This window comes from Acomys minous (assembly GCF_964271855.1).
Source record: "Acomys minous genome assembly, chromosome: 17".
Classification (NCBI taxonomy): Eukaryota; Metazoa; Chordata; class Mammalia; order Rodentia; family Muridae; genus Acomys; species Acomys minous.
Window position 1 is genome coordinate 24,191,053 of NC_140500.1, and position 26,303 is coordinate 24,217,355.

The window sequence follows — 26,303 nt, forward strand, 5'->3', positions numbered from 1 at the left end:
GAAGCAAAAAAAAAATATATATGCATACAACAGAGAGTAGTATAATTGAAAGCTCATTTGATGACCAATAAAGCCAGCAGACTTCTAAGATGGAGCGTGAGTGAGAACTGAAGTTGGATCTGCAAACACTACAAGGTTCCTCACAACCAAACACTACAAAGAGACTGTAAACCCATGACTATCAAAATGTCTTGCCAAACCATAAGACCAACAGAGCCAGGTCTCACATTGCAGGGTATGCCGTCAATCCCAGGACCTCTTAGAAGGCTGAAGTATGAGATTTGTGAGTTCGAAGACACTCTGGGCTACATAGTTAGATATTTTCTCAAAAAAAAAAAAAGTTTTTCTCATAACCCAGTCGTCTTGGTTGGGGGCCATTCTACACCAAAGGCAGAAAGATGGCAGCCACAAACAACACAGTCTCTGGAGATGACCAACTCTAGGCCCCAACCTATGAAAAGTAGAAAGTGCACGCTGGGCTACAGGCAGACTTTGAAGATGAACGATGAAGGCAAAGCACAGCAGTCCATCCTCACCAAGTGCCCAGCTCTGAGGAAGCTGAAACAGAACACCACAAGAGACTGGCCGAAGCTGTTGCCCATCAACACAGTGGCAATGATATTGAATTGGGCACAGCATGTAGAAAATACTATAGTGTGTACACACTGGCTGCCATTGATCTGGGGCCTTCTGATATTATTAGGAGCACGCCAGCACAGACTAGAGAAATGTAACGTAGGAGAATTTTTCTTTAATAAAACTTACCAGAGTTTGTTTTCTTAAAACCTAAGGAAAGAGGAAGGAAAAAACAATTTTACAGTATATGACAATAACAGGTCATATATATTTTTTAAAACCTGTATACATGCTTCCCAAACCTCTACCTGACACTGGGTCTGGTAACTGACTGCATTCTATGTACACTCAGCGAACAGAGACTGCTGTTCTCACATGAACTCCAGAAAAGACAAAACTAGTCCTAGCCCCCTCACGTATAAGCCCAACATGACCTTAAGAACAAAAAGACCCTTCTCCACCCTGCTGGTAAGGACAATTTAGAAAAGAGATTACAGACACCAAGCTAGCCTTATGAGCCCACATACAAAAAATATACACAAATATTAACAGACTGAATGTGGCAGCAAATGATTTAAAAAGAAAAAAGAAAAACAGCATTCCATGACCAAGTTGGGTTTGTCCCAATGAAACTTCATCACTTAATAAATGCCATCCATCAAACATCCCCATCAACAGTCTCACTTAGTAGTGAAATGTTTAGATTTTTGTCAAAACTGGGAAGGAAGCAGGATTCCACCTGCCACTACTTCTAGTCACCCAGTGATGGAAGACAAGAAAGAGAAAAAAAAGAAGAAGCAGTGATTGGAAAAACATGATGATTATTTCCAGGCAGCTCAATTGTCTGTGTGAAAAGCCCAAAAGAATCAAGTTGAGGCTACAATAAGGCAGAGAACTCAGAACTCTTGACGGCTGGCTGCTCCCAGGCTGTCCTGACAGCTCTTTGTGTCCCCTGAGACACTTCTCTCCACAGCAGAACAAACGCCACCTCCCCTGGAGAGGTCTGACCCAGCCGGGATAATACGAGGCCCCGTGACAAACATCCTACGGGAACAGGTCTGCCCCAGTGACAAGGAATGGCTATGGGGTCTGGCCTCAGGGCCAGCACTTGGGTGCTAATGTAATGTCTGTCCTCACTCTGCTGAGATCGAAGTAGACAGAGCAAGCCTCACAATGTGTCTGTCTCGGTCCTGGCATGTTCTTGTCACAGCAATGGGACTGGACACTGATCCTACAGATAGATGTGGCCACCGAGGCCTCCAGCTTTGGCATTCGGTCTGTCTGAGGCAATTCTATGCTCACCTATGTGACCTACAGGCAGGCCCCTCAGACCAGATAGGAGACCCAACCCACTTACCACAGGAGCTGGAGTCAAGATGCGGGGCCTGAGGTACCAGGCCACCTCAGCCGGGCTTCCCGCCCCATTGTATTTGTTTCCCAAGCACATTTGGTCCTTCCTGACCTCTCTCCATGGGTGGCTAACAAGCTTTTCATCCCTGTCAGATCCAAGCGGCCCTTGCCACTTCACTGAGCAGCTAAATCAACAAGGAAACCACATGGATTCAGTCACCAGGGATCTAGACATGTGAGAGCAGAGAGAGCGACAGAGGCAAAGGCAGTCTGTCCCTCGGCTTGAGGAGTAGAGTCACAGGGCCTCAAGAAAGTGAAGACAAAGGAGAGGCCAAGGAGACAGACAGGAAGAGCACAGAAGAGCCAGCCATCTTCTTAGGAGAGAGTGTCCACACAGTTCATCTTCCGTGGTCCAGGTGGCAGAGAAGAGTGCTAATGAGGCACCTGACCTGATTTCTAAGGGAGCTCTCTAGGCTATACCAGCAAGAAACAAATGAAGGTGAAAAAAGAATAAAAGAAAGAAAGAGGGCTGGAGAGATGGCCCAGCGGTTGGGAGCACTGACTGTTCTTCCGGAGGACCCGGGTTCAATTCCCAGCACCCATATGGCAGCTCACAACTGTCTGTAACTCCAAAATCTGACTCTCACAGACATACAGTGCGCACAAAATAAAAATAAATAAATTATTTTTAAAAAAAAGAAAAAGAAAAAGAAAAGAAAGAAAGGAAAAAAGGAAGAGTTCTGCTTTCCTCTGCCACGAGGGGGCAGAAAAGAGCTCCACACTGGTCCCACAGCAGGAGCCTGGACTCCGCCATAGCATCCAACTGCAATGGCAGAGTTTCTAAGGATTCCTCTCTTTGGACTTCCTAGTTTTCTCACTAGTTGGTCCAATGAGGATTAGCGAGGTACGCATAGCAGTCTAGAAGGAGACAGAAGGGGCTGCCGGGAGCCAGGGCAGCTGAAGTCTTCAGAGGAGCATCGATAGATGCTCCCTCTCAAGAAGGGAAGCCTTTCAGACTTGGGTAAAGGTAGGGAGGCTCTGAGGATGGCCTGGAGACTCTCTGAACGGAAGCTGCACAGGTCAGGCCATTGGCGTTATTCTGGCACTGGGTGCTGTCTCTGGGTGATGTTTATCTATGCATCCTTTCTTGCAGGTGGGGGGGAGGGGGCTGGTGTCCTGTGGCCAGGACAGTGTCCTCAGCACCCTAGTCCCTCTCCTCTTTTCTCTTCTGAAAGCCCACCAGGAACTCACCGACATCCCGCCTCCCTGGAACCCTCAGGAGCCACCGGTTGTGTGTTGTAGGATTTGGCAATTGGAAAGGAATGGTTGGGAAAGGAACAGAGGAGAAATGGGTAGGGAAAAAGAGGAAGGTGTGTGTGTGTGTGTGTGTGTGTGTGTGTGTGTGTGTGTGTGTGTGTGTGTCTGTGTCTGTGTGTGTGTGTGTGTCTGTGAGAGAAGCGTGGAGGGAGGGAGGGAGGGAGGGAGGGAGGGAGGGAGGGAGGGAGAAGAAGATGGAAAGCTAGGGGGAGGAGCCTGGTGGATAGAGGCTAGAAGGAAACTTAACAAGGTATGTCCCCATTCTTGAGTGCCTTTGTGGACATCACCTCCCAGCCATAAGACAGCTAAAATGGAGTGAGACAAGAAGCACTCAGCTAGTGGCAGGTGATCCATACAGGCGTGTTAACGAGGAAGGGGTGAGGCTGGAGGCTCCCAAGCCTCAGCAAACAGCAGCAAGTCCAAAGGAGGTCTTGAGCTCCACGTGAACTTGAAAGCATCACTTTGCCTGTCCAGTTCTTGGTTTGTTTGTTTGTTTGTTTTCAATCCAAAAAGTCAGGGGTCTGAGTTCAAAGCACAGGGCTTCCTGGAGCACAGTTGGGAAGAACTGAGAAGCGACCAGCTGTTCCAGCTGAACAGAAAACTGGCTCCCCGGAAGGGGTGTCCGGAGACCTGGAAGGTCTCAGCAGGATGGAGCAGAGGTTTATCCCAGGGAGGAGGTTGCCTTGACCAGGTGCCTGGCTCTAGAATCACCTGGCCCCTGGCACCTCCTACAAGTGCGTCTCCTTCTCCCAGGCAATGAGTTCCTGCTTGGCCGGAGAGGGCGAACAGTTTTGAGCAGAGGGGCCATCCCGAGGTGGGTGCTGCCCTGGCTGGGGCAGACTGGGGTCCGGGGTGATGAGTCTTTGAAGGCGCTGTGGGGGGGAGAAGCAGGGAGTGAACAGGTGCTGGGGCGAGTGGGAGGACGCTCTTTGTGGTTATGTCCCCGGAAACAAAGGCAGGTGCTCATGGCTAAAGGCAGATGGCTCAGAGGTGAAACCAGACAGTGAGAGGTGATTGAGAGTACGAACTCAAAAAAGGAGTACGAACTCCCGGTTTTCCAGTTCTCTCTCTCTCTCTCTCTCTCTCTCTCTCTCTCTCTCTCTCTCTCTCTCTCTCTCTCTCTCTCCTCCCTCCCTCCCTCCCTCCCTCTCTCTCTCTCTCTCTCTCTCCCTCCCTCTCTCTATCCCTCCCTCCCTACCCCTCCCTCCCTACCCCCCCCCTCTCTCCCTCTATCCAAGACAGGGTTTCTCTGTGTAGCCTTGGCTGTCCTGGACTTGATTTGTAGACCAGGCTGGCCTCGAGCTCACAGCAATTCACCTGCCTCTGCCTCCCGAGTGCTGGGATTAAAGGCGTGCGCCACCACGCCCGGCTGGTTTTCCAGTTCTAACTAGAACAACCTAGACAGCTTCAGGTCACTCGCCTAACTCTTCCATCCTATCATCCATAAAAGTGGGGGTAACAACACACGACACACCTTTTAGGGACAGTTCCTGGCACAGGGCAGGTGATCAATAAGTTATGATTGTCATTACTGCACTTCTAATTACTATTGTTATATGCCCCATTAAGTATTTTCCCAGCTATCCTCCATCTCTGACCTTGCTGATATGTAAGAATTCAAAAGGCCCATTCGCTTAAAGCACAGTAGATGGCCTCTCTGTTACTGTTGGACAGTCTGACTTTGACCGACAAAATTGATGTTTTTATGGGCCATTGGCAATGGCCTCTTCCAGGAAGGCATACCCCAGACTACACAGGAGGCCATCTGCTGTGCCTCAGATGGGGCTATGACAAGCAAAGAAGCCAGGAGCCAGGGTGCACTTGGCCACTTTCCCAAGCCAGGCTCTGCATGTGTTCTTTAACCGTCCTGCATCTGGCCCCATTTGGTGCTTGTTTTCCCTTAACCATTAAACAGTTTGCTCTCGGCTAGCTGGCTTTCGTGGTCAGCCTGATGTCAGATGCTATGTACCGGAGATCCCAGAGGCATGGTCTTCAAAGGCCTTAAAGACCTCCATGTAGTCCCAGGGCTTTCTGTATGGGGAGTTGATGCATGCTCCTGCCCCTAAGCCTCCCTCCGGGGCCTTCTTCACTGGGTCACCTCCACAGCCACCTACCTTCTTGAAGGAACCCTGGGTCTGCAGGAGGGTGATGATGATGAAGAGTGGAACACAGCCCATGGAGGAGAAAGCCAAGAGCCACCCGATGGAGTAGCCCCAAGAAGGGTACGTGTAGACGTTGTTGTACTTGAGAGGTGTGTACTTGCTCAAGGAGAAGATGAAGGTGGCCTTAAAAGAGAGAATGGGCAGGATGAGACAGGAGCCACCAAGATTCCCTCCCTGCAGAGGGCCACCCAACCACACCGAGGGGCTGCTGATCTACCAGTCACAGGAACTGAGGCAGGTGGCGAACATTGGGGTTTAAGGAGCTCAAGGCAGACAGAAAGAGGCCTATCAGGAGTAAGTAGGGCTTTGAGGGAGGGCTGAAGCAGAAGAGACTAAATGAAGGCAGATGGATGGGAGGCCCAGGAGAGAAGGTAGAGAGAGGGACCAGCCCCCTGCCCAGGCAGGAAAGAACCTCCAGACACCACGTCTTCCTCACACAAAAGGGAGAAGGGGCTGTGGTTACGTGTGTACCAGACAAAGGCCAGGGGTCAGGAAGAGCCAGGAAATCTTCACCAAGGGCCATGGCCGGTAGCCAATCATATCCTCAACGTTGTCATAGAAACGGTCAGCCCCTAAGGGAGCAGAGTGAGAGAAAGGATGGGAACAGGAGGTAAAGACAACTTCCTGGGCCTTGGGAAGCACTCCCACTCCTCCCCCGAGCCTTGGCTGCCCTGGAAATGGTAACACAGTGGCTAAAGAGATGCAGACCCAGCCTCTGGGCCACAGAACAGTGGTGGCGGTGGCAACAGCAGAGGCTGCCACCCACAAGCTGTTGGAACAACCTCTGCCATCCTGTCTAAGGATGAATAGCGTCTGTCCTATCCACATAGGAGTATACAGGCTTACAAGAGCCAGTCCCAGCAAATCCTTACTGACCCACACCGCAGAGCAGAGAAAAGCCAGAAAAGCACCAGGAATAGAGCTGTGCCCCACCCCACCCCCAATTCCAGGCCTGGGAATTCCCCCACACTGCGCACAGCCAGGTCGGTTTGTGCTTAGTGAGGACACTGACAGGCTTGGCTTCTGTCAGCTTTCACACTGGCCCTCGTTTCAGGCAGAGCCAGTCTCCTTGGAGGTGAAGAACCATTCACTGGTGGCCACGACTAGGGGACTCCTCTAGCCTCTGCCTTTGCACTGATCACTGACGCATGGATGCCAACCCTTACATGTCCACCACAGCTTTGACTTCTAAAGGCCAGCGTTCCAAGCCCAATACTTCCAGGCGGTGTGTCCACCTCTTTGATTGAGTTTATTGGTGCCTTTGAGAGCAAGAGTTGCTGGAGAATCGGGCAAATATCAAATGCTTACGGTGAGAAGAGGAGCCAGCTCCGAGGACGAAAAAGGACACCATAGGAAGGCCAAGGCTGTGAAGTAAGAACCTTCCTGGCCAGGCTTCCTCTGAGACCCTAATATGAGATGTCTACTCATTCTCTCTGCTCTGGGCCTTGTGACATTCTCACTGTGTCCCCGAACCTGTTGCAAAGGAGCCTACAGACCTGGATGGAGATGGCATTTCCCTTTAGTAGCTATGCAAGCTTTGGCAAAAGAGCATCTGTTCTGAGCCTGCCTTTCTGCTGCATAAGGCTTGAAGTGGCATGTGGCCTGCCCAGTGTTGCCCCAGCTGTTGCCAAGCATGACAGTGGCTTAGACATTGAGGCACTGGGGTTGCCACTTAGTGATCTCAGTGCTGTGGGGCCCAGGGGCCCTCCCCTGAAGTCAGGACACCTCCCTGTAGGAAAGCAGTATATAACAGCACCACTGGGGGAAACTGTTTCTGAAGGCATGAGGACTGTCCGTGGAGTGGTCAGTGGTCAGCAAAGCCTGCAGGAGTGGCTTGGCTGTTGGAAAGGCAACTAAGGATTTTTGAGGGTGGGTATGGGGGGGGGGAAGTGTCAGACCAAACGGCCCTAAAGGCCGCCCCCCTCACAGGGAGTCCACTGATGAAGAAAGCCTGTTTTGTCCTTGCCTTGACTCTAAGAGCGACATGGGCCTCCAAGCATGTCTGACATTCCTAGAAAAAGGAATCAAGCCAGGCAGCCAGACCTAGACTCCCGTCCTGGACAGCAGAGCCTGCCCTCATCAGCCCTGGGGCATCTCGTTCCTGCTGCGTAGCCATCTGTCCCACTCACCATACACCCAGCCGATGCAGACCACCTCAAACAAGGAGAGAAAGAGCAGGCATATGCCACTGGAGGCGTAGTAGTCAAAGAGTTGAAAGATGTACATCCCACCCTGCGGAGGAGGAGGAGGAGGAGAGAGCTGAGGCCTGGGCAGGGCCCACACCTGTGCTCCCACAGCGAGGTATGCTGCCCTAGCCTGCCTTGCTCAGGAGAAACGTGTAGCAGTTACCAGGAGACCGCTCAACCTGGTTCTGCCGTCAGGAACTACCATCGGCCTCAGGACAATAATTCCTGAGCCCGCGAGGTTCTGGGGGGGCCTGTGATAGTGTATTATTGCCTAGTATTCCTTCTTGGTGGAACTGGTACCTCTCATGCTGTTCCTTTTGGGCTAGCAGTCCTTTCTCATGTGATAAGCCTAGGGAAGGGTCTTAGCCTAAACACCTGTCAAGCTCAAGAGAAAGCCTGATTGGCTAAATGGGAAAAGGTACCAAGCGCAGTAACAGCCTTCCTTGATATCACAGAGGGAACTCTGCCTAAGGGTCAAGGGACCTGAGGAAAGAAAGATAGCATGCATGCCCAACAGTGTTACAGGTAGGTGCATGCATTTGACAGAAGGCAACAACATAGCTACAGACTTCGCTGCCACCCAACACCTTCATGTTTAGGGCATTTGTGTGTGGCTCCCATCCCCAGCACTTAGACTCCAGTGAGCAGGACCTTCAGCCTCACCATGAGCGGGCAGAGGGAGGGTGTAAGTCCCTGGGCAGAGGGAGGGAGCCCCCACGCTGTCCTCTCACCTCAGTGACCAGAAGAAGCCCTATCAAGTAGCATACGATGGCAATAGCCAGGATCAGCAGCTCCCGCCGGCCGCTCTTCCGAAGCTGCTGAGGGAACATGTCCATGGAGGCCGTCACCAGGCACTCCATACAGACGAACTGTGAGTCAAGACAGTAGTAGAATGAGACAGCTGTGCAGCCAGGGCACTGCCCCACACGACCCTGCTGTGGGACACGCTATTGGTCTATGCTGAGGGGCGGCGGTGGGGCAGTGGTGAGCCAGCCCTGCCCTCAGCTACAACTTCGGATCAAGGAATTCCAGTGGGGAGGGCTGGAAATGGGGAGGGGCTGAACATCTGGGGAGCACAGTCCTGGCCCTTTCACAGCAGGGGCTCTGGAGGCCTGGGACTACCCATTAGAACACCAGGCAAAAGACTCGAACCATAGCGAGGCCTCTGATCCATGCTCAGGGAAAGGTATATGAGGAAAAGTGCTACCAAGAGGAGCAGACGCTGAAAGAGGGACCCCGGACGAGGGTGCCATACCTGGCTGTCCAGCCCTAGAAACAGGAGCATGATGAAGAAAAGGCAGGACCACAGCTGGGACAAAGGCATCATCGTCACAGCTTTGGGGAAAGCAATGAAGGCTAGCCCAGGACCTGCCAGGGACACAATACAGCTATGTGGACCCCAGCCCTCTCACTGCCTGAAGAGGAACCCTCTCCTCTCCTTAGCACCTGGTGTACCCAGGAGTGTGTGAGAACATCTGCGTGTGTCTTGACATGCCTGTGAGTCCCTATGAGTGTCCATGGGCGTCTGTGTGCTGTTAGCATCTATGTGTGTCTGTGAGCTTCTGTGTCTGTGAAAGCTCGTGTGCAGCTGTGTCTGTCTATGCGTGTCTGCAGCTATGACCATCTGTAGGGTCTGTGAGATTCTATGCATGTCTGTTAGCATCTGTGTGCATCCGTTAGTGTTTGTGTACATGCCTTGAGTTTATGTGAGGATTAGTGTGTATCTGTGAGCATCTGTGAGTGTGGACTTCTGTGATCTTTATGTGTTCATTTATGAGTGTGTGTGTGTGTGTGTGTGTGTGTGTGTGTGTGTGTGTGTGTGTGTGAATTTATACATGGGATTCCTTGGGGATGACTAAACACACCTGTGTGCTTGTGCCTGTGAGCACCTGTGAGTGTGGACTTCCATGATCTCTGTGTGCCTCTGAGTGCCTGTGTCTGTGGGTGTGATCTTCTGTGTGTCTGTATCTGTGAATGTCTGTGAGTCTTGAGCATTTTTGACTGTTCATATGACTATATGTTGTGAGTACCTATGTGTGTATCTAGTGTATCTGTGCTCCTTTATGTGTAGGCGTGTAGATGTGGCTCTTTAAAGGAAAACAAGCAATTCCATTCTGTGCTCTTCCTTGGGACTAAGCGTCATATATGCTTGCATTCTCTCTCTCTCTCTCTCTCTCTCTCTCTCTCTCTCTCTCTCTCTCTCTCACACACACACACACACACACACACACACATCATTTCATCCTTCCCCAGCTCCTTCCCTCCCTTCCTTTTCTGCTTTCTTCCCTTCTCCTTTTCTTCTCTCCCACAGTCCTAAAAGCTTTGTTTGTACCATTATACCACACAACCCCCCACCATTCCAAGCTAAAAAGGCCCCTAGCCCCGTTTTGTGACTCCTCCCTCTCTCAGCAGAATGGATCTGCTTCCTGGAGTCCCAAGCAGCATGTGGAGAGCATCTCCTACCTGACTCAGCCACTTCAGAAATGGGTATTCCCTGCTCCTGAGACATGAAGCCGAGGATGGAGAAGACAACAAAGCCAGCCACAAAGCTGGTAGCACTGTTCAGGAAGCAGAGGGCGATGGAGTCCCTGTGGGGATAAGTGAGGTCAGATGGAGATGGGGAAGAAAAGAGAAAGGGGAAGAGAAAAGGCAAGAAGGAAAGACCGAAAGACAGACGGTAAAGGAGAAGGAAGAGGAAGAGAAGTGGAAAAACACAGAAAGAAAGAAATGGGAAAGCAAGAGTGCGGTATGGCGCAGGTAAAGCAGACAGACACCAGCTGTCAGGACAGGAGGAGGGGACCAGGAAGGGGAAAGATTAACCGGGTCTTGGAAAGGCGTCCACACTAACCCTGCTCAGCTCCCACGGAGGCAGGGTTGCCCTCCCCTGCCACACCAGCGGCTCTCACCTGTAGCAGTTGTTGTGGTACTTATTGTAGCTGCCCAGGGCCGTGAGGCACCCCTGGCAGATGGCAAAGGAGAAGAAGATCTGGGTGCCCGCATCCATCCACACCTACGTGAGGCCCAAGAAAGCGGTAGAGGCGAGCAGGGCCTGGAGCTGTGGCTAGCAGACTGCAGCCCCTCCCTAGAGCACCGTATCATGCCTGCATCCTACTCCCAGTCACTGTCCCCTTCCTCCACATCCACCTTCTCACGGGCAGGACCCATTTCCAGCCTGGTTCTATGGGTAGGGAGGAGGCATCAAGTGCATATCGGGCTATTTCACTTCCAGGCTATACCGGGGCCTGCTAAAGTGACGAGTCCCCGGCGTGCATTCAGCCAGGGTGTCTACATGGCACCTTATGAACTATGACCTGGTGCGTGGGCTACCTCATAAAAATATAAAGAAATCCACCAAGACTTCTTGGTGAAAGAAAAAAAATATGCTCAGACAAATCCTAGAGGTGGAATTGCAAATGGCCAATACATTCACGAGGAGACGCCCAGCCCCACCTGTAGTGAACAACAAAATAAACCATAAAGTGATTCTACTGGGTCTACATACTTACCAAAGAGTAAAATAAATTACTACTGGGACTGGGGTGGTAGTACTGGCCTGAGGAGCCAAGTTCAATTCTCATAAGCAGGTTAAAAACCCAGGCCTGGCGGTGTGCATTTATAAGCCCAGTGCAGAACCCAGGAGCTCCCTGGCCAGGCAGTCTAGCTGCCTAAGTCCCAGGCTGGTTAGAGACACATTGGGGGTGGGGGTGGGGTGGAGAGTTAACAAACCCTCACATGAAAGATATTCAGAAAAAATATATATATATACCTGTCCTGACAAGAACTGACTCTTTTCCTTTTTTGTTTGGTTTTGTTGAGTTTGGTTTGGTTTTTAGTTTTTCAAGCCAGGGTTTCTCTGTGTAGCCCTGGCTGTCTTGGACTCACTTTGAAGACCACCCTGGCCTTGAACTCAAAGAGCTCCACCTGACTTTACCTCCCTGAGTGCTGGGATTATAGGTATGAGTTACTTTTTTCTTAACACTGTCTCCTGTATGGATACAAAAAGGACAACTACTTATTTACAGCTGATATTGTATTACAAGCAACCAAGAGATGACTTAATGTGTGTTGTAGGACAAGCTTTGGTCAGACAAAAAAATACCGCACCATTTCTAAGGAGAGATGAGAGCCTGCAGGTATGTTGTCATGTCACAGTCACCCTCAGAAACTGATAGACTATGTATATTTAAAAGTAGGTATCACCTTAGTGTCTGAGGCTGGGGTTCAGGGTTCAGCAGGGTGGGGAGACAGTCTGTTTTCTCCGCTGCTCTAGGGCCAGCACCAGGCAGAAACCTAGCTATTAAGAGGCCCTCGGGATATTTGTGTTGAATAAATTGTTTGGAGGGAATATTATGCAGACACTGAGATGGCATTTAAAGACGGATGTAATGGCATGGAAAGGCTTATAACAAAATTTAAGTCAAGACGGTCTGTTTCTCTAAATAAAATTATCTCAATTGCATTAATGCATGCACACCACCTATGAGTGGGGAAGAAAGCGACTAAAATGCTAATAGTGGTGGTGGCAGGATTTCAAGGGACTCTCATGCAATTTTTGCAAATTTCTTCTATCATATCTTTTTCAGTATACATCTATTTCTCTTAAACCAAAGGAAAAGCAATAGAAGACTTTAAAAGTGCAGTAGAGTCTGGTGAGGACACATATCAGTTAATGGTTCCCTGGTGGTACCCACCTGGGGGTCCTTGAGGCGGAGCAAGTCTGGCTTCAGGTAGAAGACGATGCCCTGGTAGGCTCCAGGCAGGGTGACGCCCCGGATCAGGAGAATCACCAACATCAGGTAGGGGAACGTGGCTGTGAAATAAACAACCTGGAGGGAAAGCAGGCCAAAGTCACTCCTGGCATGGTACACAGAGGCGGGGGGGGGGGGGGGGGGGCAGGAGAGGGCGGGGGAGGGCAGGGAGGAGGGGGAGGAGTCTCCACCCATCATCCTGCTCTGCCTCCACCTGTCTCCAGGCACAGCACATCACCCCACATCCATTGCAGGAGCTCAGTCCTCCAGCTTCACCCAGACAGCCAATGGCGAGTGCGTGAAACTTTCCACACCTCCCTTTACACATTCCAGCAGGTCCTACTCCCCAGCCCAGTGTGATACACATCAGCAGGGAGGGGGGAGGGGAGTGCAAGTGGGGGAAAGACAGGGACAAGAAGGAGCTCCCAGCTCACAAGTACAGAGCCTGGACCCCCTCCATCCACCATCCTGGGTACCCCACACCCAAAGCCCCTGAGTGTGGGTATCTCTCCAGGAAAAAGGTAGCCAGCTTTGCCTGGCAATCTGCATGTGATCAAGGTTGTATTTTTCCAGGTCATGGTTGGGGCGGCAGCAGTGGCCTGAGTGTCCTAGAGACTCAAAAGGGACTCCATGCTGCCTTGACCAGGTGGTGTCTGCCTGGCCTCCACTACCACCACCACCATCCCTCTTCTTCTTCTTCTTCTTCTTCTTCTTCTTCTTCTTCTTCTTCTTCTTCTTCTTCTTCTTCTTCTTTTGTGAGACAGGGTTTTTCTGTGTAGCCTTAGCTGCCCTGGACTCACTTTTGTAGACCAGGCTGGCCTTGAACTCACAGAGATCTGCCTACCTCTGCCTCCCGGGTGCTGGGATTAAAGGCGTGCGCCACCACCGCACCCGGTTATCATTCTTATCTATACTGATTTTGCCTTTTTTGACCACCATCCAGGGAAAAAAAAGAGTAGCACCATCTCATTGTGAAATGAATTGTGAAATGCTCCCTGCAGGCTCACGTGTCAAATACTTGGTTCCCAGTAGTGGCGCTATGCTGGGAAGTTGTGAGACTTTGGGGTGGACACTGTTAGAACCCAGCTTTGCTTCCCACCCAAACTCTCTGCCTCCTAGTCAGCATCATGTGATAACCAGCAGCCTCAAGTTCCTGCCACCACAGGCATGGCCCACACTCTCAACCCCACCCCCCACCCCGTGACTATGCTCCCTCAACCCGCACACTGAAATCATCCTGCCCTCCCTTAAGATGCTCATAAGTCCAGGCGCAAGGCCAGTCTGATGCTTAGCACCTGCTAATCTTGTCTTTGAAAAATAGGAGGCATCATGGCCAAATCCCTGGATGCCCAGGTCTGAAATCTCACTATAGAACAAGCCCACTGCTGCCCGTTCTTGGCTTAAACCCCCTCACTGATTGGCACCTACCCCTAAAGATGGTCTGTCCACTAATTTGTATGGAAACTCTTCTTCATGTGCCCTTAAATACAACAGATGTGTCTTAAGGATATGAGACCCTGTTGTATACAATGGAGACACATACACAGATGCACCCACACAAAGGTGAGTAGGAGACCACCCCATATTGCTTGAAAGCTGATGAGCTCCAAAAGTAGGTCTCTTATGGGCTTGTTTTGCTCTAAAAATTGCTTAGATTAAACAGGTCTTTTGACATCTGTTGGGGCGGTGTCTCCCCTAATATTAAACTAAATCCCTGTATTCCTGCAACCTCTCCTATGCTTACATAAATACATCACTCCCAAACTGCTCTTTCTGCTCTCCCGAGGGGCCCTTTCAAGTGTCCCTGGGGACTCTCGGTGACTGTAACTATTCACAAGAAGCCAGGACACCTCCTTACCTTGCCCGTGGACTTGACCCCCTTCCAAATGCAAAAGTAGCAGATGATCCAGGCGAGCAGGAGGCACAAGGCCAACTCCCAGCGCAGGGACCCCAGGTCGTGGATGCCCGAAGTAATACCCAAAACCCGTCTCCTAAGGGATTGGGGAAGAAAATAGGTAACCAGTTGAAAGACCAAAGGGGACAATCTGCCTCTGTAACCAAGTCTTCAAGAGATGACCCAACAGATAACACTCTACAGGGGCTGCTCCATCCCTGCCGCTCCCAGCCCTCCCCCCCCCCACTCTCTCCATGGCCATGCCACCCACCCACCCATGGTCTGAGTGTCCCCAGATGTTAGAAAACCAAATCGCTGTGATCCCACAGGTACCTGTGTCTTTCTAACTCATGCAGGTCTCTCTGCTGTACAGAGAGATAAAGAAAGTGAAGGTATTGAAACTGGGAGTGAGTGACAGACAAGGCACACACATGCAGAGGGAGGTCAGCGATGACACGGGACCAGGGGAGGGAGTGGAAGTGTGTCACGATCAGAAGATGAGAGTGGGGATGGGTTTGTCTGGGAGAGAGCTCAGATGGCCCGGAATGGGCAGGTGAGAGGGCACAGGCAGACAGGTGGGTGTGTGTAAGGTGAGTCAGTGTGAGGACACAGGTAGGCAACGGGGTAAAGCAGCTAGTGTACACGGCCTGCGGGGGTAGGGGTGCACCCCGTCTGCATCACGCAGGAGAGTGGACGGTGAGCACTTCTCTGTGGTGCAAATAAATGCCAGCCGGTGTCAAGCTGCCAACTGGATACCAGGGAACACAGATTAGAAGAGATGCACACAGCCAGCTGCCAGGAGATAGTAAAGGTGGTTTCTGTGACCCCCGTGGGCGGAGGTCTGGGAATGTGTGGGAATGGCACAGGAGGACAGCCAGAAGAATGAATGGGTGCAGATGGGAAAATGCAAGTGTGTCATGACACGTGAAGGCTTGGGTTAAGTATGAAAGTACAGGCAGGCAATCAAAGCTGAATGTGAAGCTTCCCTTGTTCCTAAGGGATACAGGTCTAGAGGGCAGAGGATTGGCGGTGCTAGAAAGCATGCACGGAGGCTTAAGCATGCACCACCAAGTTCAAGTTTGCACAGTCCAGACATCCAGGCTCCCTGTCCTTAGGGCCCCTGGCATAGGGCAACCAGACCCAGGACCTACTCCCAGAATTCCATGACAGGTGAGGTGACGTTCTCAGATTGGTTCACTGCTCTGGCTGTTGAGCGGTTCAGAAAGTCCACGCAGTGCTCTGTCGGGGACAAGGTTGGGGATGTGTATCAGTTAGGGACCAGATGAGGAAGGACGCCCTTGCACTTATTCTATGACCTAGCAACAGAGCTACCCACCATTTCTAGGCCCAGGAGTTGCCTCAGGGGCCAGGATATCAGTGAGACAGGCTCCTCCTCCCTGTAGAACCTGTGTCCACTGCACTTGTTCCCAGAGAGTCTGGCCACTCCTACGAATGTGCTGAAATCCTCCAGAGCAGTACCGCCCACATGGGCAGCTCCCAGGATAGCCTGCCCCTGGCCTGCCCATTGTGTCACACTGGTATTTCATCCTATGGACAGAAAAACCTAGACCATATGCTGAACTTCCCTCTGTACTGTTCTCAAGATGGGCTCTTCCCTCTCCCGTTACTTGATGTACTGTTGTGCCCCACACATCAAGGGGAAGTCTGGCTTTGTGGATTCATCTACTTCTACCACAGCCAAGCCAGACAGCTGTGGGGTCCTAGCTATCTTTGCTCAGTTTTGACCGTGTTTGGCACCTGAGAGGTGCCCAGGAACATTTGCTAAACGGAGGCATGCTGTCATTGTATAACAGCCCCCATTGGTCCCCATAGTGGCTACATGGAAGGGCCGGCCAGTAGAACTGAAAGCACAGTCCACGTAGCTCAGCTATAAGACAAGGTCTGTGATACCCTCTGTCCCCAGCCACCATGGACCAATGTCATGGTCAAGGCCCCATGGCGGGGCTGACACACAGATACCTGTGTTCCAGGAGTTGGTGCAGGTTGTCCAGGGCAGCTCCCAGGTAAAGGAGCTGAACAGGTAGAAGAGGGCCCAGGCGAGGATGATGATGTAGTAGATGTTCAAGTAAGACTCAATGACCACGGACGCCATGCCAATGCCTGTAGGAGCAAAGAGAGAGTCAAAGAAATCAGCACACACAGGGTCTGCCAGTCACATGTACTCCTACACGGAGATTCCTATCACCTTCTTAAGGGAAGATGGATAAATTCATTATCTTATATATCCTCCCATTGCAGTGAAAATATTTTATCTTTATCATCTTTATCACTGTCCCTATTACTATCTCTCTTTCCCCTGCCTGCACTTCCTACGTTTCTATTACCATCATATATTACCTGTAAAATGAAAAGTGGCAGGACAGGAAGGAACAAGGCACACTTGGCAGGGACACCAGAAGCCGCTGCGGCTGTGGCAAGAACGTGGCCTCCTGGATGGAAACATGCTGTGGAAATTCTCACAGAGACCTTAGCTGCTTTCCTGGGCTGTAGCCCCATTAGGGGTCTCCTGGATTCTACAAGCAGCCAGCTAAGGCTCCAAGAGGTGTAACTTGCAGCCAGCCTTGCCTTTCTCCAGTGTTTGGTCAGGCAACCAACCTTCTCAGGAGCCAGAATACCCAGTTCTCATCAGACAAACCCAATTTGGTCACTTTTTGGACAAATGACCCAGGTAGCCTGGTCCCTAGTGGTCCTCCAGACACTAGCAAGAGGAAAGAACCTCTGCGTCTGAGGTATAAGGGATGTCCCAAAGACAAGAGGGCTCTTGGGCTCTCCGTTGCAGCCCAGAGAACTGGCTAAGTCACTAAGGGAGGCTAGGGAAAAGATGCCCCAGCTGCCTGTGTCCACACCACAGATCTACTGAGAAGAGTGAGCTGTCCCTAATAGAGGCAAGAAGAAAAGACCCCAGGAGGGGCTCGGAGGGGGGGGCGTTAAACTCTCAGTGAATGGCCCCACTTTCTTTATCCATAGAATGGGGTTAGGGAATTGATGAGAGTCCCCCAATGGAATGCATGCAAAATGTTCCCACAAACACTGACACAGGCAGCCTCCATAGACGCTGGCGCTCACCGTCAGCAGCATTCTCGTGCTTATGAAGTCTTTTGAAGCCTGTTTGGGTCATGATGTAGAGTCATCAGACATACTTTCCCTGGATGTAGGTTAGGGCTCAGGTTCCAATATCTACACCTAATTTGGTACCAATAACTCTATACTGTGTCTCTTGACAGGTCCCTCTCCCTGGGTATCTAAACATTGGGCCTCAGGAAGCTGATTGCACAGGGCACAGGAGAGGGATGAGGCTGGGAGCAGGAAAGCTAGAGCAGTGACAACAAATACAGGCAGGAGGCAGGATGGGGATGGTTGGTCCAGGGTATCACTCACCTTGGAGGAGGGGACAAATCTTCCTCCAAGCAGTAACACTGCCCTGGCTGCTATACTGGCCCAGCGCCACCTCCAGGAAGAACACCGGGATGCCGCAGCTGAAGAAGAAGATGAAGTAGGGGACGAAAAAGGCTCCTGAAAAGAGAAGAAGGGCAGAGTCTGAGCCGCTTGCTGCTTCCAGACCCTGGACCCCCTCCAGGGTCTCTTTCCTCTGTCTCTTTTCTCACATACCCGAGACCCACGCTGTCTCTGCCTGGTGGCACGCTGTCAGGAGTGCCCAGAAGAAAATCCTAACCTGAGCCCCTAAATAGTCAGGCAAAGTCTTTGGAGGAAAAGAAACGAATCCTGAGATGGAAGCTCCAATAAATGAACTATTCACTCACTGTGTTTTACAAATCAAATCACGTATTAGTTTTGAAAGAAAAACATGTGTTCTGTATAATTTGATATGCTTATTAAACTATCAAGATGGGTCCGTTTGGGAAACAAACAGACAAAAAAAAAAAAAGCCAGCTTGGAAGCATCTTTTCTCACCAATAGTTTTCAGAGGGTTTTCCTCAGCCCCTAGGGCCCATGTGGTCGGCCTGCCCTGCAGTAAGCTGTGTGGGGACCCGCAGAGCTACTGAGGTCCTGCCTCAACCCAGAGGTCCCTCGTGGGGAGAGGGGCCTTGGAGTTTTGCAACTTAGCGCTCTGTTGGTGCTTTCTATGTCGGACCCTCTGCTAAGCTTCAGCAGCATGAACCCTCACAAATCAACCCCACCACCACCACCACCAAGAAGCTACTGATCTCATCCCCCTTTACAGGTAAGAAAATCCAAGCCCAGGCTGAGAACACAAGGGCTAAGGTGTAGCTGAGGAAACAAACACACCACATCAAGCTTCCTGACCCTGAGGCTTCACCCCTGATCATAACGCCTCTGAAGTCCTCACTCCCACTGAGGAGGAAAATCAGGGAGCACAAAGGGAAAGAAAACACAGAGCACTGTATGATCCTTCTAGAAGCCTGCCTGCCTGCCTGCTACCTGCTTGCCTGCCTGCTACCTGCCTGCCTGCCTGCCTGCTACCTGCCTGCCTGCTTGCCTGCCTGCTACCTGCCTGCTTGCCTGCCTTCCTCCCTTCCTCCCTGATTTCCTTCCCATCTTTTGTTGGTGACAAAACACTAGGATGACAACCCAGGGCTTCACACACAGTGGGCGAGTGCTCTACCACGGAACTCTACTCCAGTTCTTTTAGAATCTGCCTTGTTCTGTTTTGTTAGACAAGGGCTCACTGTGTTGTCAGTCTGGCCTTGATCTTAGGATGCTCCTACCTCAGCAACCCAAATATTGGAATTACAGGCCCCCCCCCCTACGTTTCTTGTAAGCACACCCATTTCTTCTTCACACACACACACACACACACACACACACACACACACACACAAAATTACAATGTTTTATATGTTACTTGAACACCACTTTGAAATTCACATCACAAACTTCTTTGTGTCAATATGTGCATGACACCATTTCAGTGCCCATAGAATAGTCTAGTAGGGGGAGAGAGGGTCTGGGTTTATTAGGATTATATCACTGGACTTTTAGTTTGGTGTTATAGTGAAAATCACCCATATCCTAACCTACTTTTCCAATTTTGTTCCTTCATGCAAATTTCCTTAGGCCAATTGCTGAGGAATTCCTCTTTTCTTTTTTTGATATGTATATGCAGGTTAAAGTACAAGCAATGTAAGTATACGCATTTTTCATAAGTGTACAATTCCATAGTACTGTATTCCCAAGTGTTCCCAAGGCTGTACCTCAACCTCCAAAGCTTTTTTCATTTCCCCGAACTGAAACTCTGGATGCGTTAAACATGAGCTCTACCTCTTTGGCCCCTGCCAATGATATTCTACTTCCTGTCTCTGTGAATTTGCCTACGCTGGGCACCTCACATGGAATACATGACTGGAACCGTAACATGCATCCTGTTATATCTGTCTCATTGATCATATCCTCAAATTCACCCATGCTGAGCATGCTTCACCTTAGGATGCTAGATTGTGCTGTCTGGGGAACGCTGAGGAAAGGCACAAGCAAGTTCTCTAAAAATATTTTTAATCCACAAGAGGTTGCCTCCATCAATGTCAAACCTGTGTCAAAGGATTGGACACACCTAGATATTTATCAGGTGAAGTATAAATAGGGCTTAGAAAGCTTTTCTAAACAATGAGTATCTCTAAATGTGTTTCCTCTTCCTGAAACAGTTCTGATATTTGTAAGAATAAGCCGCTTCTGCAAGAAGAACTACCTTCCAGGCCCAAGAATGAATCACATCAGTCACAAGGGTCTCTCTTCTACAGTCTTCATGTCCAGGAGCCCCTCCCCGTGCCTTTTCCCTGCTTTTCTCTTTGTCACTCAGCTCAACGTCATGATGCGCCACGTGGGCTTCTTGCCTGTGACCTGCAGCCTTCACCAGAACGCAGCACACAGACCAAGCTCTGGCTTGTATCTAGAGCAGAGCCTTGGCTTGCAAGAGGCCTGGAGTCACAAAAGGTGAGTGAGTGAACCAATGAGTGAATCCCACTAGCCTTCACCATCTGTGGGGAGTAATGCAGAGGCTTAAAACCCCAGGTCTTGTGCTGCCGCCTGCTGTCTCACCTAAATCTCACATAGTTCCGGACACTGTGTCACCCCCAGTTCAGAAGAAGGGGGTCACTGAGGCTAGAGATGTAGGTGGAACCCAACAGGAGCCTTCCGGATTCATGGCTGTCCCCGGTCCATTTGACCACACTTCCAAGGAAGGCGTGGCCCACCTGGCAGGGCACAGCACTCCCACAACACCACATGAACATGAACTCACCACCTCCGTTCTTGTAGCAGAGATAGGGAAACCTCCAGACGTTGCCTAGCCCAATGATCTCCCCAGCCACTGACAGCACAAACTCCATCTTGTTGGTCCATTGGCCTCGATCCTTCACCTGGTCTTTGCCTTTCTGGTCCACCATCTCTCCCTCCTCGGGGACCCAAGAGACCACAGGATACCCATCTTCATGGACTGCAACTTTTCTGTCCATACTGGATAAGGAGGCCCTGTAAGGTAAGGCAGAACTGTGAGAGGCAGATACCTGGTGAGAGAAGAGGGACTGTTAACACACAAACACACTCACTCACACACATACACTTACATACACATTCACAGAAACGCACACACAAACACATACACACTCACACACCTGTACACATACACACTCACACACATACACACACGTATGCACACATTCACACACATACACACTCACACACACATTCACACACTCACACACTCACACACTCACACGCACAAAACCTGCACTCCCTTCACCCTGATCTTTTCAGCCCAGTCCTTCCTGTTCGCATATTATCTGTCTTCCCAAGCTCTTGGGGCATTTCTACCTAAAGTGATACTCTGCTTTGAGTTATGAGGCTGAACCAACAGAAAGCAGATCTCTGCTTGCCAAGCCTTCAGCAGACAAAGCAATGAACAAAGCAGGTTTTCAGGGGTCAGAGACTTGCCCAACACCACCCACGGGATAGAGCTGTGACTAAAACCCCATCACTGAGGACCTTATAGCTCAAATCCTTTTTGATCTTTAGCCGGCCACCATCCGAGCTGGCCCTTCTGTCCAGATCTTCAGTATGCTGTGAATAACAGCAACCTGGCCTCTGACCTCCAGACCAGAAGGGCTCAAAGGCTGCCAGGGGTGCCAGGGCTAAAGGGCAGGTATGGCCGAGGTGGCTCACGGGGCTTTCCTGGGCAATTGTGATCGGTGGAGAGGCCTGGTAAACATGGGAGCTGGCTCAATGTGGGCTCTGATTGGGAGGGAGGGGGAAGGTGGGGCCTCTAGGTAAGGCCAGCTGAGGACAGGATTGGCATCCGGTCTCCAGCTGTAGGCCTTCAAGGGAAGCTATTTCCTTGTATGTCTGTCCTGAGAAAGGTTGAGGACCCTGGGGCCAGGAGAGGCCACTTAGATGGTGGTCATTTCAAGATGACCCCCGGATGCCGAGTGCCTGGCTCTTTCAAGGACAGCCTGGCAGGAGCTGCCCCTTGTGGCTGTTGTCATTCTCATCTCCCTGCCATCTAAAATGTCCAGCATTTCCCAGGCTCCCATGGTCCACTGTCCATTCCGTTTTCTGTCCCTCATGTCTATTTGTCAACTTCCAGGATGCAAATTGCATCTGAAACCTGGGCTTGCTTTCCCCTCCCTCCTCCCTCCTCCCTCCTCCCGCCCCCCTTCCCTCCCTCCCTCCCTCCCTCCCTCCCTCCCTCCACACAGCTGATCATCCTGGGGCCACTACTGCCTTCCCCCTGGGGAAATGCCAAGAAGGAGGTGCCTAGACTACTGTCACGGAAGCATAGTCCACTGGTCCTCACCTCCAGGGACACTCAGGGAATCAAATGCCCAGGTCTACCATGCACTCCATACTCCTCCAGGGTTCTGGGGAAACACAAGGGAGTCTTTTTATGAAGGAAGACTCTGTGTTTGTTTGTTGGTCCTTTTAACCCAGGCAACAGCCCAAGCCCAAGTCCGTTAGAAAGGCGTGGGCAGGAACCAGCTAGGGTTGTGGAAAATTTTTGAAGGTGACTTGGAGGGTGTAGGCTGTCCCAGGAATGAGAAAGCATGGCAGGGTGAGGTTCTGGTATTGGGATAGACTCGGGGTTTCTAAGAGCAAGCTCTGTGCGGGGGGAGAAGGATAGGGGGAAGAGCTGGTGCAAAGTCAGGACTCCAGCCTCTCAGACACAAGGGAAAAGGATGAGACAGGGAAGGAGGGCTCCAGCCTACAGAACCGGAGCCCATAGGTGCTCATCCCAAGGGGGAGCAGTCAATGAGGTCTGAACTGGTTGTCACCCTGCAGAGTGACCTCTGAATCATTTTCAAATGATAAGTGAAAAACAAATAAAGAGCTAATGAGTGAGCTGCAAACACCACCACAAAAGCACTGGACAGGAAATCAAGTTCACCCAGACTTGCTAACTACAACAACGAGAGATCAACATTTGAGTCAACAAGGGACTTAAGACATACAGTTCTTAACGTCCACTATCAAATCTCATCCTAACAGCCTCTGAGGTCACTAGTACTATTGGACCCACATTATAGATGAGGATGTGGGGATGACACCCAGCGCCGCTCAGTTAAGTGGATCTTGACGGGCTGAACCAAGATAACAAGTAGTAAGACAGTCTTGCTTCGTGATTTAGGCAAATGACACCTTCCCTCTGAGCCTTAAGTCTCCCAGAAGAGAGAACGACCCCTTTTCTCTCTCTCAATAGGGGTATGGGCAGAGTGGGCCGGTAAAGGTGGAGAGATGTAGCAAAGACCATAACAGGTTGCCTTTGCTTGCTAAGCCATGGGCTAACTGGGCTCACAGCAAGCCCCACATGCAAGGAACTCCAAGGGAACCTGCAGAGGACAACCCTTCTACTCTCCCCACCTCTAGCAGCCATTGCCAGATGAAGAGGATCTCATGGAGGGGGAAGCCTGGTGGGAAAAGAAGTAAATGAAGGAAGGGAGGAAAAGATGGAGGAGACCAGGGTCAAGGGAGCAAGCAAATCCAGAACCCAGTCCAGGCCTAAGACTGAGCTTTATCAAGGATGAGAAGGAAGAACAGAACTTCAGATGATGAACAGCTACAGGCATAAAATTTTCCATAAATAAAAGATTGGGCTGGAGAGATGGCTCAGCCATTGAGAGCACTGGCTGCCCGTCCAGAGGACCCAGGTTCAACTCCTGGCACCCACATGGTGACTCATAACTGCCTATACCCTCAGTTTCAGGGAGGGGTTCCTTCTGGCTTACTCAGGCCCCAAACATGGAATGTACAGACAGACATCCGTGCAGGCGAAACATCCATACGCAGAAAGACAGACACATAAAAAGTCTTTTAAAAGATTTGTGAGAAGAGCACGGGTCACAGGTAAGACTGGAAAACCGGAAGAGCAGAATGAAAGTAAAGGCATGCAAAAGAGGAGAGAGCGATGGCCCTGGGCCGCGGTGAGCTAAGGGGCCGCGGTGAGCCGAGGGGGACAGGGCTGAAACCACAGCACTGGTCATTCAACTTAGACTCGGGGAAGAAATGTCCAGGAGGACATTAGCCGTAAAAACAAGCTACACAGAGCCCTCTTTTTTTTTTTTTTCTTTTCTTTTTTTCTCTTTTTTCTTTTTATTTCTTGCAGAAGCGCAAGGGCCAGTATGGCAACACTTGCCTGAGATTGCCAGAACTCGGCAGAGAGGCGGGGTGGTTAAGTTCCAAGCCTGGGCAGATGCATAGCGAGAGCCTGTCTCACAAAACACAAACACAACGAATCCAAAGGGACAGCCCCATCCCCCACAGTGCCCTTCCACCTCTAGTCTGTTTGCTAGGAATGATTTAGTGACAGCAAAGGCAACTCTGTCCCCTTCGCTAGCTCTGTTACCTCCGGAGCCAAGATTCCCTCTACAGGCTGTCTACCTGCTTTGCCAGGCTGGGGCAGTCTGGGGGCAGGAGAGGGACTTCGCCATACTTGGGTGCCCTTGAGCAGATCCTGGGTTCTGTCTCTAAAGGACGAGAAAGGACAGCCTAAGCTCTTTTCTTAGGGGCTGGGCAGGTTAGACAGAAGCCCACCCTGGTTCTAGGAGGCACCTCCAGAAATCTTGCCTGCCTCCCCGCCACCCCACCCCCCACCGCATACAGCTAGGGTTCCACTAAGACACCTTCACTCCTTTCCCAGCACAGGAGAGACCCAGCCTCACTTCAGCCCGTACCCACATACCAGTACCCACCCCTGAACACCCTGGTGCCATTCCGTCACGTCCCTTTGCACACACATACCTGTGTGCATGGCCCCAAAGCCTGGCTCTTCGTAGCCCTTCACACCTGGTAGGCAGCAGGGCTCCACAGTGGCAGCCCACATCTTCCCCAGCCCCGCCTCAGACCCAGTCCTAGCCCAGCTGGTGTCCCCCTTCTGAGAGGAGCTCAAGCTTCCTGCTCTGGCCCTGGCTAACTGGGAAGCAAGCGCCCCCAACCTGTGACCCGTTTAGTTCCAGATCCATCCGCTCACCCTTCCTGCCTGTGGGAACCGACCGCCCTCCCCTGGCAGGCAGATGACCTGCCTCTCAGGAGCAGTTCCTCATCTGTGGACTCTCTTACTGCTTAGGCTTGTCCCTGAGCAGTTCTGCTGGGTGGTGACATCGGAGCATGCCTAAACATCAGACTCCTGTGGCCTCAGTGGACCGAAGTTCCCTGCTTCTTGCCCAGACACACAGTTCTGCCAGGTCTTGCCTCTGGTGTGAGCCCTCAGCTCTCCAGTCTTGGGGTTTTACAGACAGTGCGACAATCAGACATGCTTCCCACTCCCACTCACCTGGTCTCTCAGCTCAGGCAGACCTCCTCCTACTCCTGATTGAGTAAGTTTCTCCAGACCTGGAAGAAGAATTCTCACCTTCAGTTCTCTGCCCCTCCCTGCCACAGCCCCACCCAGTGGTCCAGAGAGAGAGAGAGAGAGAGAGAGAGAGAGAGAGAGAGAGAGAGAGGGAGAAAGAGAGAGAGAGAACAAAATACCACAAGCAAAAAGACTGAAAAGTCTATAAACCCAGATTACAACACCCATTGGCAAGCCTCCTGATCCTGTCTCCCTGTCCTCTTCAGCCCTCCTCCCTCCTGACTAGTGTCTTCCTAGTGGGCACTGTCCAGGACAAACCCCCCAGAGCCTTGCTGAACTGCTGCCTCAGGCAGCCCCTACCTCCCTGACCTCTGTTCTCCTGCTGCTGGCCCTTCATCCCTGACCCTCACCTCCACCCCAAATACTGGCTTCCTCTTAGGCAAGGTACACAGCCCCTCTTACCAGAGCAGTGGGATGGGAGCCACCAACTGGACACTGAGGACCTTGGGAGGGGAGTTGGCCTCAGTGACGAGGGCTGGGGAGGAGGGTGAATCACACACTGGAGTTTTCCACCAAGTACCTGCCCTCTGCAGCTCCCCAGCAAAGCTTAGACCTTCGCAGCCACTGCCTTCTCCTTGGGATTTTCCTAGAGAAAGCTCCAGAGCCTGCCTATCTATCCCAGGAAGGGAAATGTAAATTGGATCCAGGGCACAGCTCACCTAACCCTGACTTCCCTCCCCTCTCTTATTATGGTCTTTCAATTGAGGAAGCTTCCGAGCCTCAGTTTCCCTCCTCTGGGAAGGTGGATAGTGGGTGCTTTTCAGGGTTGCTGTGAAGGTTCTTAAGGAGAGTTCTCTCTCTGGTAGGGATTCTGAGATCTAGACTTCTTAATTCTGTGCAGCAAAAAGCCATGCATACCAAAGGCTCATCTGCAGCAGCCTGGCAGCTGTCAAATGTGAACACACGTGGGGAATGATGGGAGGATTTTCCAAAGCAGGGTTGTGTTCACAGCATGGCTGCGAAAGGCCTGTGGCCTCTGGAAAGATCAAGATGCTTCTTCAGCTCGAGGTGGAAAGGAGACAGGGGAAGTTGTGGGGAGAAAGAGAAATCTCCCTTTACGTGGACTTCCCCTTTATCTGCTAGAACTTCCTAGCAGTGGAGGGTGTGAAGTGAGCCTGGCAAGTCTGTAATTTTCCATCGGCATCCCACTCATTATCCGTCAGGTCCCCCTTGGCCTCTGTTCCCCATAGCAAGAAAAACCAGAATGGGACCCGCTCTCAACGCCTTTACATT

The 26,303-nt window shown here is 51.2% G+C and overlaps 1 protein-coding gene across 13 annotated transcripts; it reads right to left on the reverse strand.

Annotated features, from left to right (window-relative positions):
- Window positions 1–3,579: 3,579 nt before the first annotated feature.
- SLC6A12 (solute carrier family 6 member 12) lies at window positions 3,580–25,568 on the reverse strand. 13 transcript variants are annotated; one of them, XM_084766723.1, is made up of 17 exons: window positions 25,473–25,568; window positions 24,993–25,051; window positions 22,023–22,086; window positions 20,472–20,701; window positions 17,633–17,767; window positions 16,214–16,354; window positions 15,385–15,472; window positions 14,198–14,330; window positions 12,283–12,417; window positions 10,498–10,601; window positions 10,055–10,179; window positions 8,847–8,959; window positions 8,323–8,460; window positions 7,535–7,637; window positions 5,877–5,977; window positions 5,358–5,528; window positions 3,580–4,115 (listed from the first exon to the last, which is right to left on the reverse strand). In XM_084766723.1, the coding sequence occupies exons 4-17, from the start codon at window positions 20,683–20,685 to the stop codon at window positions 3,972–3,974; spliced, it is 1,845 nt and encodes a 614-aa protein (XP_084622849.1). In that variant the 5' UTR covers window positions 20,686–20,701; window positions 22,023–22,086; window positions 24,993–25,051; window positions 25,473–25,568; the 3' UTR covers window positions 3,580–3,971. The 13 variants fall into 13 exon arrangements, with proteins under 13 accessions (XP_084622849.1, XP_084622846.1, XP_084622851.1 ...); XM_084766720.1 differs by lacking the exon at window positions 22,023–22,086 and adding an exon at window positions 24,101–24,186; XM_084766725.1 differs by lacking the exon at window positions 25,473–25,568 and adding an exon at window positions 25,421–25,441.
- Between the last annotated feature and the right edge of the window lie 735 nt (window positions 25,569–26,303).

Bases quoted from the DNA above. Each gene is read 5' to 3' on its own strand.
- SLC6A12 (XM_084766720.1), bottom strand. From the start codon at position 24,150: ATGGCGAAGTCCCTCTCCTGCCCCCAGACTGCCCCAGCCTGGCAAAGC. The intron at 17,768-20,471 runs GTGAGTTCATGT...TTCTCTTTTCAG, and splicing joins CTGCTACAAGAACGGAGGTG to GAGCCTTTTTCGTCCCCTAC. The intron at 10,180-10,497 runs GTGAGAGCCGCT...TTATCCCCACAG, and splicing joins TACCACAACAACTGCTACAG to GGACTCCATCGCCCTCTGCT.